Source organism: Callorhinus ursinus, unplaced genomic scaffold, assembly GCF_003265705.2.
Source record: "Callorhinus ursinus isolate GAN/ISIS: 27379988/994484 unplaced genomic scaffold, GSC_fseal_2.0 scaffold68, whole genome shotgun sequence".
In the NCBI taxonomy this organism is placed as follows: Eukaryota; Metazoa; Chordata; class Mammalia; order Carnivora; family Otariidae; genus Callorhinus; species Callorhinus ursinus.
This window is the reverse complement of record NW_027397130.1, coordinates 3,297,498-3,312,703: the sequence shown is the minus strand read 5'-3', so window position 1 is coordinate 3,312,703 and position 15,206 is coordinate 3,297,498. Positions and strand designations below refer to the sequence as shown.

Sequence of the window (15,206 nt, the reverse complement as noted above, 5' to 3'; positions counted from 1 at the left end):
CACCGCATTTCCACGCGCCTGCTGCTCTCATTCTTCATTTCCCCCTGGAGATCTAACCCCAAGTGGGTCTAGCCCGCACCTTCCCCCGCACCTCCTTTGGTTTTCATCACCCGTTATTCCAATTTTAATGACCCCGCATGTTTGCCTACTTGTGTCCTGACGCCCAAATCATAGCTTCATGAGGACAGGGACTGTGCCTGCTCATTCTGCGCCCCAGGGCCCAGCACACCCAACGTCTGGGTGCAGAATGAACTCATGACTCTCCGCACGAACACAGGAACTTGGGAGCCACAGCGCAATTTTAGTGATCTCAGATGGGGGACAGCAGAGGACAGGGAAGTGAAAGTCGGCGTGGAAAGTCCAACAGCTGCCCCGCCCAGGTTCCCCTGCTTCTCCACCTGGAAACCAGCCGGACGGTGGGGGCAGGGGGGTTACTGGGACTTCTAGGCACAGTGGTGGGCATTAGTTGAAACCTTCCAGTACTTTCTCTAAGCTCAGAGAGATCAGTGGAAACAGGAGGGCCCTCTGGTGGCCGCCGTTGGGGGGTGGCTGCAGACAGGAAGCAGCGGGCAGTTGGGAAGCAGCTGTGGGGGGCTCGCAGTGGCGCTGGGAGGCCCCTGGCTTCTCCAAGCTCCGGTCTAGTCCACGCCCGAGGAGTTGGTCAGGTAGAAGGGGCGGATGACCGCTTGGAAGCTGCTGAAGGAGCCTGCCGGGCAGGGGAAGAGGGAGGCGCTCCTGGAACTGTTGGTGCCCAGGGCGCTGGGGATCATGGCCTTCTGGTCCTCAAAGTTGGTGACATGGGCCACAAAGCGCCCCCCACAGAGGATCAGGGCTTTGTTTTCATAGCCGATGGTGGGCTCCGAGTAGTGAGACTTGGAGAGGTGCAGGAGGGGGACCTCGTCCGAGGAGCATGAGAACCCATAGTTCCAGCAGCTCTGGAGGGTGGGAAGGTAGATCAGAGACCAGGAGATGCGCCTGGTTTGGAACAGGAAGCTGGGGTGCTGTGGGGTCTGGAAGGACCTGGACAAGGCCCTGGAGCTGCCCGAGACAGAGGCACTCCAGGTGGACGAGGTGTACAGCCGGGGCTGGTAGGCATCCTCGGTGAGGTTCAGGCCTCCGTGCTGGGCCAGCAGCCGCAAGGGCACGGTGTGGAATTCCAGCGCCTGCAGGATCTTCTTCTGGAACAGTGCCTCATGGCTCCAGTACAGGGACAGGTTAAACCGCAGCTCGAACAGGTCTTCGGGCAGCATCATGGGGAACCGGACCTTCTCCACCAGGCTTTCCACCTCCCTGGGGGAAGGCTGCTTCTCCTGGCTCCACACGTCCAAGGCCATCAGCAGGGCCAGCTCGCTGGGCACGGCCAGCTCGCTCCTGGAGAGCAGGACCTGCAGCAGGGCCGTGGGCACGCCGGGCCAGGCCTCGGCCTGCGTCAGGGCCTTGAAGTTCCAGGCCAGGAACTGCACGCACAGCTCCTCCAGCACGGGGTCCTGCGTGGCCAGTGCATAGGTGTAGAGGTCCAGGGGCGTCTGGAAGGAGGGGTCCTCGGGGAGGAGGACGGCAAAGAGGCTGGCGCAGAAGCTCTGCAGCCGCCAGGCCCTGTAGTCAGAGGCGAGCTTGTGGAAGCACTTCACGGACGTCAGGGAAATATCCAGCCTTCGGGAGTAGAAGTACCTGGGAGGGGAGTGAAAGCTGAGCACCTGGTGCACCCTGCCCCTGCAGGACGACGTGTGTGCCGGGCCTGCCTCTCCAACACCACTGTCGACCATGTGTTTGCCACTGACCCACGGACACCCCCAGGGGTGCCAGCCATCGCAAGAGGCACTCCGTGCCCCATGCATTTATCCTTTGGGTCAATCCACATTCCAGCCTCAGGCTGGCTCAGAGCCACGTGCACAGACAAGCAGGCAGACCCCAGGGCCCTGGAGCATGACGCTCCGTCCTCACCCAAGGGAGGCAGCCCCACCACCTCCTGTCCCCCGCCTTCCCCGTCACTGCTGTCCCCTTGGCCGGCACCGCCCCTTCCTTCCCGCTGGCACACCCCCCGCTGGACCCCTTCAGCCCTGCTTGCCCCCCGTCTGCTTCCCCTGCCGACGGGGAGCCCTTGCTCCCGGTGACCCAGGGCATGACCCCAGCTGGGCCAGGGAAGGCGGGGACGGACACCTGCCCTCGTCCTCAAACATGTCACAGAAATGGACCTCACTGGGAGGGGCGCAGGCTAGCCACCAACTTCTCATACTTGGCTGGAAAGAAACCATTTTCATCTCATGAAAAATTGCCATTTGTTGTTTTCTCTTAAATGTCACTGCCTGCTATATAAAGCTTTAGGTCTTAAGAACAAAAAGGAGCAGTTCTTTTTAAATGGATGCTTTCTTTCTTTCTTTTGCGGGGGGAACCAGTGGTCTCTCTTTATTTTTTGGAAAGCACGTCTGCCAGTTTGGGCCGACACCTTTGGCCCCCATAAGGCGGGGGGCGGGGGGCAGGTAAACGGATGCTTTCTGAACGCCGGCCCCTGCGAGGCCCCAGCAGGGTGGCCTGGCGGCACGGGTGACGGCCCAGGCCCAGGACAGGCTGGCCCCTCGTGTCCCAGTTCCCTCACGCGGGGCACTGGCTCATGCACGCAGCCGAGCGGGTGCAAAGGCCCAGGTAAGACTTTCTGATGGGTGTGGAGTTGCAGGGGTTCTACCTTTCACACAAGCGAGGTCAGTGCATGAGGAGCGGGAGGATGAATTCATAACTAGGTTGTAGGTTCTTGGAAATACTACACCATATCCTTGGGTTACCTACGAGGTAGGGGAGGTGTGTGTGTTTCTGGGCCACCCGATTTCTCCCCTACCACACAGCTGTCCGGGCCCGTGTGATGTGGTGTTGCGAGGCAGGTGGCCCAGACCCGCGGCCTCGAGTGTGCAAGGAGCCTCCTGCTCTGGGCGACACCCGGGCCCCTTCCCAGCTCTGCCCCAGGCCCCTGTGGCAACCTTTCACTAATCCAGCCATCTTGTTCCTGGCGAATTCGTAACCCACAGAGCGTTTGAGACCTCTTATAATAGTGGCAGTTCCCTCGGGAGATGTTTTATGCAGTGTTTTGTGAAAGTCGGTGTATCTGTGTGTGACAGTGTGGGTGTCAGTGCAGAGTATGCAAGTATACGTAGGAGTGTGCGAATGTGTGTGCATACATAAGTGTGGCAGCGAGAGTGTATTATGCACACGTGTGAGTGTGGAATGCACACGACTGTGAGCCCAAGCATGTACGCCCAAGCGTGTGCACAGGTGTGAATGTGGGTGAACGTAGGTATGTGTGTGGGGGTGAGTGTGCATGTACGTGTGTGTCGTACACACGCTTGTGTCCGTGAAAGCACCGATGTGCTCGGTGCCGTAGCCCCATGGTTTGCTGTCGGAGGGGAGGTGCCCAGGCCCTGGTACCCCCATCCCAAGGGCGGTCACCTGATAAAGTCTCTGACAACAGGCAGGCACTCTGTGTCCACCTCCATGGTGACCGTGGGGCCCGGCTCCTTCCACAGGGCCTGAGCCTCGGGGTTGGCAGACAGGATCAGCCTGTGGACACACAAGTCCAGGCCCTCCTCCTCCTGGTCCCTTGCCCTCACGCTGATGGACAGGTCACAGCCCCTTTGGCTGTCAAAGATCTGCTCAAGGGCTGCAGGGAGCTCATCTGACAGGTCAAGGGTGTGGGCATCTCGAGTTTCTAGAAGGGGCAGAGGGGGGCATATGGTTAGGTCAGGTGCTGTCACCGAGAACACTTCTCCTCCCTGGACTCAGGCTCCTCCCAGCTCCATCTACTCAGGAAGGCTCGGGGAAGACGAGGGTGCCATTCCCCTCTGTGGCCCAGAGCGTCCCCGCCCCTGTTGAACACCCCCGGTCAGATCCCCTGCTCCCCCACATTCAGGCAGCCCCTCCGCTGACTTCCAGAGTCCGGGGCCCCACCCGTTTAAAACCCTGACCCATCAAACAATGACCCAGGTGGCACCTTCTAAAAACCCAGAACTTCTCCCTGGTTTGATGGTCTGAAGAGTGAGGGTCTTATGGAAACTCAATTTCGAGCTTTGGGGTCCCTAGCAGGCTCCCTCAGAAACTGAGGCCTAGAGAAGTGACTCCTCCCACCAACAATCCCAAAGCCTAGCTGGGAACTAAATCCCACCTGCTCTTTCTTTTGCCACGAATAGGGTTTGAATCAGTCCTGACACGTCAGCCAGGTGGGTTCAGCCCCTCATTCCTCCGGCCCCCACTCCCACATGGGCTCCCCACCAGGACTGCTCCCTGCCCTGCACCCCAGGCCCAGGTGCATCTCCTGCCCGCCCCGCCCCCCGTGACCCCTCCTTGTGTCAATGCTCTGATTGGCCCCCAAGCCCTGTGTGAAGCCCAGGAAGAAGGACAAGTGGACAACAGTAACACTGGATTCAGGGACCGAAGAACACAGAGCACCTGGCAAGGTCAGCACACGTGGTGGGGCTGGGCGGGGGCAGGGAGAGGTGCGAGGGTGGGCTCCCGCCACCAGGGCAGGTTGAAGGCACATTCAGTTTGCTGTCGAGGCACGTGGGCGCATGAGGACCGACGACCGTGAGAGGCTGGGGTTTAAAGAAGCGACAGGCAGGTGGCCCGTGCAGGCGGCCCACGGCTCTTGCCAGATGACCCAGGTGAACGTGGCATTTCTGAGCCGTGCCAGGGAAGGGCGGGGCGGGGGGGAGTTCGGGATCACTGCTGGGAGGGGCAGGCCCTGGAGGCTCTCCTGTCCCCTCCCAGCCAGGAGGGTGTCACAGGGGAACTGGGCACAGGCGTGCCCTCCGCATGGATGGCGCGCGTGCCCCGGGGCTCACCGTTGGTGCAGACCACGCCGGCGTCCTGGTTGTGCCTGCAGTGACTCTTCAGCCAGCCCAGGGAGCTGCAGTTGGCCAGCGAGGGCTCCGTGCCCGTGCACTCCACCTCATCCAGCATGACCGGGCCGGCGCCTGGTGGCACAGCAAGGAGGACGGGGGCTGGGGGGCGGGGGGCGAGCACGGGGCTGCTCCCCCAGGAGCCATGGGAGAAGTGCTCTGCGGGCCTCCCGATCTGTGACCAGGGCCGCTCGGCCCTCACGCTCCCCTGCGCCGTCTGGCACCGGGTAGAACCTGGGGCGCCCCCATCCATCCGAGCCGAGCGGGACTTCGGGTTTATGCTTGGAACACTGTACCACGAAGCAGCCTCTGTTGGCTGTGTCAGGGGAGATGTCCCTGCACCAGACTCCTCGGGGTGGGGAGAGGGGGCTGGGGGGGGACTGTTTCAGGAAGGGACGTGCCCTGAGGGAACGGGATGGCCTGTCAGAGCCCCTGCGGAACTATTTCAAATGTTTGCCAGTGCTCTGTGAGTTAGGAAGGCCATGTGCGTGTCTCAGGTGACAGTCCCTTCCTGGGACAGGCTGCTTGGCAGCGAGGCTCCGCTCTGGAGGACCTGGGGACAGGCAGGCCTACCTGGCCCAAAGGCAGCTCCGCCCAGAGCCTCGGTGGCATTCGCAAACCCCAGGGCCCGGCAGACGACACTGGCATCCGTCAGGTCCCACAGGTTGTCACACACGGTCCCCCACTGGCCTCTGTAGAAGATCTCCACGCGACCCTCGTTGGCGGTGTCCCCATCGGCCAGCCGCATGTCCCCATCTTTCTCGCCTACAAGGCTCCCGAGGGAACAAAGAGATCAGCAGGGATGAAGGCCGGGCAGCTGGGCCTCCATCGCCACAGAGAAGCACCACCTCGCCCCTCACTTCTCCCAACTGGGGGGGTTCCTTGTCAAGTTCCCCCCAAGGGGGTGCCCACTGAACCATCAGCTTTAAAGCCCCCCATCCACCCTTGAGGGCTCACCCACCGGGAAGGAGTGGAAGATGTGCACCCCCCCACCCCCACAGAGAGTAAAGCGCCTTTTCTTGTCTTTGAGGTCTGAGTCCTTCCTCCGTGGATAAGAGAAGGAGCAGAAGGGGCAACTGGAGCCCCGGCACCTGAGGGTGGGGGAGGTGGGACCCCGGGGAAGAACGGGGGAGGAGGAGGGGCCCACGCTGACCCCACCTGAGGGTGTCTGGGGCTTGCGGCGCACCGTGCGCATCACAGCAAGGACCGCTGGGAGGCCTGGGGCGGAAGTCCTGGAGTAGCAGGCCCAGGGACCCCCAGAAACACCAGCAGAATGAGCCGGGTGTACAGAGAAAGTGGGATTGTTCTGGGACAGGGTCAGGAAGGAGCTGGGGGCCATGCTGGAGGGCAGTTCTCAGCTGGGGGAGTAGCCAGCCTCCATGAGGTCACCAGGACAAGGAAGGGCCTCCTGAGCCCGAAGGGCAGAGAGAATGAGGACCGGCGTCTGGAACTCTGGAAGTCTGACTGTATGGAAGGGCCCTGACTCATGACCCTCCCGCCCCCCGCACTTGGCCTGTCTGATGGGCTCCTACGCTCAGTCCCTCTGGTTCCCATCGATGAAATGGAGAATCCTTTGGTATCCCCCCAGAACCTATAAGCCACCATCACTTAGGATAACCAGGGCTTCAAGCAGGAGAGAAGACCCGGGCTAAACGTTGCCTCGATTTTCTGCGAGGGTCAAGGCCACAGAACGGGGAGCGGCAGCTTCTCAGACCGCCGCTTTCAGCATTCCTGGGGTGCCACTCACCTTGAGTCCCTGCAACCAGCAGCCACATCCAGAGGAGCAGTGGGATGGCCATGGCCTCTCCTGGGAGGGGAGGCCGTCGTCCTGCGACAGAAGGAAGCAGCAGAATCAGACGGCAGAGCTGGACAACCCTGGGGACTAGGCCCCTGAGTGTCCAGGACCCTTTAGGCCCTACGTGTGGAGGACAGCAGACAGGCACAGTCCCTGCTCCTCTGAGCTGTGAGTGTGACAGGGGTCCCCCACCTGTCTGGGGCGTGGTCCTCCAAGGAGGACTAAGACTTCCCCAAAGGGGAGGGGACCTGGGGGAGGTCTCTAAGCAGCAAGACAGTGGGAACAAAAGTCCATCTCAGAAAACCAGCCCTCGGCATGGCCAGCGGTGGGGTTGGGTGGGAGCAGTGGAGGGAGGAGTCGGAGGCATGCGAGCGAGGCCCAGATCAGGAGAGGCCTGGGTGTGTGTGTGTGGGGGGGGCTTTATCTTCAGGCAGTTGGACCCCCGTGGGAGGGCCTGGAGAGCCATCTGTGAGCCCCCGAAGGGAGGGGACACATCAGGAGGCCACAGAAAGCCAGGCAGGAGTGACAGAGAGGGCCAGAGGAGGTGGCTGGGAGCAGGGAGGAGGGGGACCAGGGCTGACTCTGCAGCTGGGTAGGGGCTTGGGGAGCAGGGTAGGGAGGGAATGCTGAGCGGGGGGCTGGGTGGGGGTCTGCCTGAGATCAGTGTCCCCAAGAAACAGAAGCTCTGATGAGCTGGGGCCACCAAGGCCACACAGTCAGCCTGGGGGGAGCACAGGGGGCATGGGGAGGCCCAGCTCTTCCAACTTCTGCCTGGAGTTCTTGCTTCTCTAGAATTATTTGGGCTTGCTTTTCGTCTTCATCCCCAACCTGCTCCCCGCCTGCTGTCCCCGCCATGTCCTGAAGGTGGAGAAGTCAGTCATTGCCTCTCCGGCTCATGAGAATCCCGTGGCCCCTGCACCACTCCGAGGCCCAGCAAGTAGAGCACGAGGCAGCTGTTGTGGGCACCCCTACGGGTCAGGGCCTGGTGGCCCCAAGGCAGCACCCCAGGTCTGCATTAACAATGGCCAATCATGCACCTGGTATATTGTACCCAAATGTGGCTGCCCTTGGGGTGGTCATGGCCACCTGTTGTAGACCGACTCCCTTGTATCAGAAGTTGGGATAGGGCTGCCTGATCCTGGCTCATTTGGTGCCTTTTGCAAATTAGAAAAAGATACTCTTCCTTTGGACAGGCATAGGCCTGGGCCGAAATGCACAAACTGGGGAGAGTGTACTGGGCTGAATTCCAAGCCTGCTTGCCCCTTCGTCCTTGTGCAGTGAGCAACCTGGGCAACTGTACATATAGAGACCCTATGGATCTGGGAGCAGCAATGATGGTCCCTGGGCTGAGGAAGAGCACCAGATCCCCAGTTGGGTACAAACAGGGAGATTATACCCACTAGGTGACATTGGGTAGAGAGAGGGACACCCACCTGAGAGCAAAAGGCATGAGCTTACCTGCCTGAGGCAACTACTGACGGCTGCCCTGGAGTCTCTCAGCTTCCCACTGCAGGATCCCTCTGTGGCCTGTCCTCCAACCCAGAAAACCCTCCCAGTATGAAGTGTGGTCAGGCTGGTCCCAGGAAATACCAGAGAAAACAGTCTAGTTTCGATTTCTAGAAACCACCTGACTTGGGTTTCTTCTGCGATTGGCTGCCAACAAGGCTCCCTGGGCCCCCCCCCCCCCCCCGCCCCTCAGCTCTGACTGCGGATGTCGGGGTGGCAGTGGCCCGAGGCAGGCAGCGTAGCTGACCATAACCACAGCAAGACGGCCAACAGCTACACGGGAACGTAAACGATCTAAGCTGCACGGGCCCCCAGGGCTGGCGTTGGGGGAGGGCAGAGAGGGGAAGCGGGGGGACAGCGGCAGGCAGAGTGAGGGTAGGCACAGACAGGCAGGGTCTGCACCTGCCGGTGTGACTGTGGGCTCCCGTTGAATGCTCTGAGCCGTGTCCTGGGTCTGGCACACTGCCAGCAGGGGGGATGCCGCCGGGGTGGCTGCTCATTATGAGTCTGCCTGGCTCTGAGTGCTTGGCATGCCTGACCTCCCAGAGAGGCCCCCCTCTGCGAGGCCACACAGAGTCGTCCCCCTGACAGTGGGAGGGAGGCCCTGAAACATGAGACAAGATGCTCAGGTATGCAGCCAGCAATGGGAAGAGCTGGGCCCCACGCGCAGCAGTGACCCCCAGAGCCTGCGCTGGCCACCAGCAGAGGATGCCACCCACCCCCAACACCGGCTGTTCTCCCAGCATCTCACCCCCGGCGGGGCAGGGGACAAAGCCTCTGGAGTGGCTGTAAAGTGTCCAGCCCCGCTTCCAGCCATCCCTGGCCTCCAAGAGGAGGCGGCACCCACGGTTCTCCCTTGGGGAAGCACCCTCTCTCACTCCCATGCTGTGCTCTGAGGACCCCAGGCTCCCCCAGAGTTGGACCCAGAACTGACAGCTCAGAGCCCTGCAGGCCCCTTGCCACAGGGATAGTGTCAGGGAGGAGCCGTGATGGCAGCCAGTGTGGCGACAGTCAGCTTCGGGCTCTTGGAGGGACCCTCTAGGGGGCATTTGGGCAGAGTCAGGACATGGAGGCAGGAGGTCCTGACGCCGTGGTCTGAGCCCCTGGCTCCAGCTGGCCTGAAGTCAAGGTCAAGTTCTGGGATTTGCGGTTAAACGAGGCAATCAACGCCCTCTATTGTTTTGGTCACCTGCATCCCAAGGTTCTGGATGAGAGCTGTCCCTTGGAATGTCCCCAGGTCTCTTTAGCCTTGCGGCTCTCAACCTGGTCTGCACATGAGAAGCACGTGGGAATTTTACCAACTCCCGATGCCAAGGTCCACTCAGTCTCCATCTCTGGGGTGGGGACATTCATGGGCATTTTAAAGCCTTCCAGGTGGCTGCCATGTGCAGCCAGGGCTGAGAGCCACCGGCAGAGACACACTTTCTCCCTGGCAGCCTGTGGTCCCAGGGACTGAGCCCCGAGGTCAAGCATTTAATGGCTATCTGCCCGAGACGTAAGGTTTTAGGGAGTGGCATGGTTCATCTAGCTCCCTCCAAAGAAACCGTAGGTATCCAGGAGGAGAAGCATCTGGAAACAGTGCTGGCAAAAGAGACCGTGGTGAGTTTTAAAATCCCATCCAGATCAAGGAGCTTCAGGTTTGTTGGCACAGAACCTCCGGAACCTTCCTTCACATAGTTTCCACGGAGTTCCGCCCAAACAAATTGCCTGTCAGGGAAAGGAGACAAAGGAAGTCCTTTGGGAGGTGTTGGTGGCGTTAGCTTTACAAATAAAACTGCCAGTTATCCTACCAGCAAAAATCAGTTTATTCAGGAAGAGCAGAGAATTGCAACCTGGAATAAGCAACCAATGGCAGAACCACAGGCAGGTCCACCAAACAAAGAGGAGGCTCTTCTATAGAGAGAAGGGGGCATTGTTAGAGACAGAAAGCCCCCTGGAGTAAACTGGGAGTTAGAAGCATGGGGGTGTCTCACTGGCTGGGCTGTTGCAGGGGGAGGAAGAAACCTTCCTTCCACCAGGTGGGGTAGTCAAGTGGGGTCCAGGTGCAAGGTGCTCTCTTCCTGCTGGGTCTGCAGTGGGCAACAGGCACTGGCTGGGAGAGCTCTCCCTGCTGGCCGCCCCGCTCCATTCTAACCCAGTTTCCCTTTTATTAATGTTCACAGTGGCAAGTTTACAACTCAAGATGCTGAATCTTTAGCCCCACAGTCCTGGGAAGTCCTTCGAGTTGAAGGGAGTAAAATATAAGATTGAGGCCTCTTCGTGGAATCAGAGTACCTGCTCCCCCGGGGCTTTCCACAAAGGGGACCATGGAACCGGCACTTGGGATGCCCCGCTCCTCTCAGTTCTGAGAAGGAGCCTGAAAGCCCCGGACACCACGGATGCCTGGACCCGGCTGTGATGGTGTGCACAATGTTGCTGTCACCAGGAAGCCACTGCCACCGAGGCAGGAGAGAACGCTCAGCTAGCTGGTAGGCTACCCCACCCCCTTGCCCAACATCCATGCAGCCATGCACTGCCACGGCCCGTCCACATGCATGATACTCAAACCCCGATGGGAAGCAGCTACTCTTCCTAACCCCCTTGTAGGTGAGAAGACAGAGGGGCAGAGAGGCAACATCGGCCCAGTTATCCAGCTGCAAGGGAAGGAGCTGGGATTCAAACCTATACTTCTCTTTTTAAAAAAATGGCTGGAGATACAATCTACATACAATAAAATGCATAGATTGAATGAGTTTTGACAAAGGTATATGGACAGCAACCATGACCACAACCATGATGTACAGAACATTTTCATCACCCCAAAAGTGCCCTTAAGCCCCTTTGCAGTCGGTCCTCATCCCTGGCAACCACCTATCTGCTTTGTGTGTTTTCGTATAAATAGAAACATACAATATGTAATGTTTTGTATCTGGCTCCTTTTACTTAGCACGATGCTTTTGCTTTTGAGATTCACTCATGTCACTGCAAATACCAGTAACTGGTTCATTTTTGGTTCTCTGTTCTAGCCGCCGCCACCCCATGGACGGACTATAGTTTGCTTATGCATTTCTGCACTGACGGGCATTTGGGACATTCCCAGGTTGTGACTGTTATGAATAAAGCTCTTAGGACCATTTGGGGAGCAGACTTGGTGTGAACACAAGCTTTGCTTTCTTTTGTGTAAAATACCTAGGGATAGGGTTACCTGGTCATATGACAGATGTTTAACTTTTTTTTTTTTTAAGTAGGTTCCAATGCCCAGTGTGGGGCCTGAACTGACAACTCTGAGATCAAGACCTGAGCTGAGATCAAGAGTCGGACGCTTAACCGACTGAGCCATCCAGGCGCCCCTAGATGTTTAACTTTTTAAGAAACTATCAAACTGTTTCCCACAGTGGCCTGGCCATTCTGCATCTCTACTGGTAACTGTCTGAGAGTCCCAGCCACTCTAAATCCTCACCAATACTTGGTGTTGCCAGTCTTTTTAACTGTATCCACTCTGGTGGGTACGCAGTGGGGTCTCATTGTGGTGTTAATGGCTAATGCTGTTGAGCATCTCCTCACACGCTTGCTTGTCACTCGTACATCCTCTTTGGTGAAGTGCCTATTTAGATCCTAGGCACATTTTAAATCGGGCTGTTTGTCTTATTACTGAGTTGTACACATTCTTTACATACTCTGGATGCAAGTCCTTTAGCAGATAGGATCTACAAATTTTGCTTTTATCTTTTCATGCCTTTTCATCTTAACAGCGTCTTCTGAAGAATGAAGGTTTCAAATCTAGATGAAGCTCAAAGTCTCATTCTTTTGGTGTCATGTTGAAGAAGTCTCTGCCTGGCCCAAAGGTCTGCTGTCTTCTGGAGTTTTGTAGTGTTAGCTCTTGCATTTAGTTCTAGGATCTACTCTGAGGTAATTTTGTGAATGGTGGGAGTTAAGGGTTTCAATCATTTGCTTCCATAGAGGTAAGACTTGTCCCAACACCACTTACGCAAAGACAATCTTTTCCCCCACTATACTACTCTGGCACCTTGGCCCAAAATCCACGGACCACACACATATGGGCCTATTTATGGACTCTTTTGTGTTCCTTTGATTTACAGGTCTATTGTCCTGCCAATATAACAGCTTCGATTGCTTATAGCTTAATATATATTAAGTCCAGAAGCCAGACAGTAGAAGTCCTTTGACTTTTTCCATCTCAAAATTGAGTATTCTCATCCATCAAGACAGTATATTGTTCCACTTATTTGGGCTTTGATCTCATCCGTGTTTTGCAGTTTCAGTCTATAGATCTCGCACATGTTTATATGTAACTATTTATATCTATTTCACAGTTTCCAATTTTTTACTGTGGCTACACAGAAATAACTTAGTTCTGTATGGGCACTGTGCATCCTTTAGCTTTGCTAAACTCAACTGTTAGTTCTGGTAGCTATTTTTTTGAAGATTTCTTAGGCTTTTCTATCTAGTCAATCTTGTCATTGGCAAATAAAGACAGTTTTACGCTTTCTCTTCCAGTCTGAATGACTTTCTTTTCCTTGGCTAATTGCACTGTCTGGGACATCCCATCAGACGATTGTGAATAAAGGCGATGAGAGCAATGTCAGTTTCCTGGGCCTGATCACTGTGCTTACAGTCGTGGTAACTGTAAGGTGTTAGCACCAGAGAGGGCTGCATGAAGGGAACAGAGCTATACTATCTAAGTTTTACGTCTGTGTGGTTTAAAACGATTTCACTATAAGAAGTTAAATGGTGGGGGGGAAGTGGTGAAAGTGGCCATTCTTGCCTTGTTCTCAGACGTATGAGGAAAACATTCAGGCTTTCAGCACAAAGTATGACATTAGCTGTAGGTTTTTTGCAGATGCCCTTTATCAGGTTAGAGATGTTCCTTTTTTGCCTAGTTTGCTTAAGAGTTTTGTTTGCTTGTTTTTAAAACCATGAATGGGTAGTGAATGTTGTCAAATGTTTTTTCTATATCTTTGGAGATGATCATATGGTTTTTCCTTCTTAGTCTGTCAATGCAGTGGATTACGTTGGTTTTAGAATATTAAACCAACCTTGCATTCCCGGAGTAAATCACACTTTCTCATGAATTATTTTCACTTTTATATACAGCTGGATTCAACCATCTAAACTTTTGCCAAAGATTTTTGCATCTATGTTCATGAGGGATACTGGTCTAGATTTTTCTTTTTTTGTAATATATTTGTCTGGTTTTGGTATCAGGATGGTGATGCCCCCATAAAATGAGTTGGGAAGTGTCCAAAATCATGGAAGATTTTGTGTGGGCTTGGTATAATTTCTTCTTTAAATCTTTGGTACAATTCACCAGTAAAACCGTCTGTGCTCAGAATTTTGTGTGAAGGCATTTTATTTTTGTTTTATTTAGATCTTTTTAACAATTTTATTAAGGTACAATTTTACTTTGAAACTTACCAATTTAAAGTGCACATGACAGGATTAACATTTGGGAAGAAATTAATGTCACTTTTTTTCACTTAGTTCCAGTGTGGTTTTTGGGAGTTTTCTTTTGCTGATCAGTTATGTGCTGTACAGATGAAGAGTACCGTGTGGGCCAAAGTCACCACCTGTGTGAGTCCAGAGGCTCATGGCTTCTCAGAGGGCTGAGGGCTGGTTTTCAGTTCCTTGCTCCTCCACTGGCAACTCCCTGTCTGGTCCCACCCCAGGCTGACACACTCTGGCACCTCCCTCACGGCTCTCCTGGAACTGTTCTCACGAGGACTGCCAAGAACACCAGGTCCTCCTTGTTGCTCAGTCCACAGATACTTCCAGACCTTCTTACTTGACCTCGCCGCGGTATTTGATCGGTTAGGCTCCCAGCAGGAAACAGATGGCTCCAAATTGGGGTCACTAAGGAGGCTTTAAGAAAGGGGCTACTTACAAGGTGTGAGTGAGCAGGAGTAGGGACACCACAAGGGGTAGAGTGGTATCTGGAGCTCGGACCACTCTCAGGCCAGAGGGATGAGGGCAGGGAGCAGTCACTGGAGCGTCGGCTGAGAGCAGAGGGACCTGCCTCGTGAGATCGTGCCGGAGGCAACCCTGCGGGAGGGAATCGGGGACCCCCCAGCTCATGCTCCTCCGTCCTGCCAGTCAGGATCTTCACAGAGGGCACAGGTGAGGCTCACTCAGGTCGGTCTCTGGGGACCAGAGCAGGGCAGGGAGGAGAAGGGGAAGGGAGGGTCTGAAGAGACAAAAGGGACTGCGGGCACACTTGGCTTTAAGACATCACGTTCCTCCTAAGCCAGTTCAGGCCTCTCTTCTTCATCGGCCCCTCCCTTTCCAGTGCTCCTGCGGCTTTGATGTAGAGCTTCCTAGGGTCCTGCACGCCCTTGGGAATGGTCTCATCCCTGCAGCTTCACAGTCATACTAACGAAGCCCTAACGGGTCTAGACCTCTTTCCTGGGATCCTCCTCATCACCCAATCATCCGGAGCGCTCCACAGAGCGGGCAAGTGCACACAAACTAAGCATTAGGGGCTACTCACGCCAGCATCTTCCCTTTACAGATGAGGAATACAAAGGACAGAGAAGCTAGATAAGCTGTCCCAGGTCACACAGCACCAGTGTCAGGGCCAGGACTGGTGCCTGCGAGTGACTTCACAGTCATTTTCTTAACCATCATGACCAAAAGCGCTTCTTCAGATTTAGGAAAAGTCGGGACTGGATGATTCATTTTCCAGAAAAGGCTTTCCCCGTCTGCGATGGTGCCTGTCCCATGAACTCCCATGGCATGTCAGACCCCAGACCCCGAACAGAAGGACAGAGCGCACCCTTCCGTGAGCTGCGCAGGCCCTTGGCCTCCAGCCGACACAGACCAGGCGACAAAGAGAACACACAGTCCCCTCTGGCACTTTATTGTTTACAAAACAATGGCTCCAGTTGGAAGGAACACAATCATTATGCTGACAGCAGCAGACAGAGAAACAAAAAAATGTCTAGCTTTAAAAGATTCGAAAATCACTGATGGTGAGAATGCTCTTCGGGGCACCTAGGCCGTGGTTGACAGGTCTCAACTGAGTGACT

The 15,206-nt window shown here is 55.8% G+C and overlaps 1 protein-coding gene and 1 long non-coding RNA gene across 6 annotated transcripts in view; one reads left to right on the top strand and one right to left on the bottom strand.

Moving 5' to 3' along the window:
- Positions 1 to 281: 281 nt before the first annotated feature.
- The window catches only part of LOC112814440 (soluble calcium-activated nucleotidase 1), a 30,985-nt gene continuing 16,060 nt past the window's right edge, over positions 282 to 15,206 (bottom strand). For 3 of the 4 annotated variants that reach the window (XM_073886034.1, XM_073886033.1, XM_073886035.1), the window contains exons 4-8: positions 6,631 to 6,711; positions 5,457 to 5,648; positions 4,827 to 4,958; positions 3,439 to 3,697; positions 282 to 1,671 (exon numbers count right to left, since the gene is read on the bottom strand). In XM_073886034.1, the coding sequence (XP_073742135.1) occupies positions 639 to 1,671; positions 3,439 to 3,697; positions 4,827 to 4,958; positions 5,457 to 5,648; positions 6,631 to 6,711 (1,697 nt within the window). In that variant the 3' untranslated portion in view covers positions 282 to 638. Of the gene's footprint in view, positions 1,672 to 3,438; positions 3,698 to 4,826; positions 4,959 to 5,456; positions 5,649 to 6,630; positions 6,712 to 8,136; positions 8,296 to 15,206 lie in introns of those variants that run through there. The other variant, XM_025860001.2, reaches the window with a different exon arrangement.
- On the top strand, positions 8,378 to 13,516 carry LOC141371320 (uncharacterized). Of its 2 annotated transcripts, none has more exons than XR_012376191.1 (4): positions 8,378 to 8,469; positions 10,347 to 10,770; positions 11,412 to 11,585; positions 11,916 to 13,516. It is a non-coding gene; the product is annotated as an uncharacterized lncRNA (long non-coding RNA). The 2 variants fall into 2 exon arrangements; XR_012376190.1 differs by having other exon boundaries at positions 11,409 to 11,585.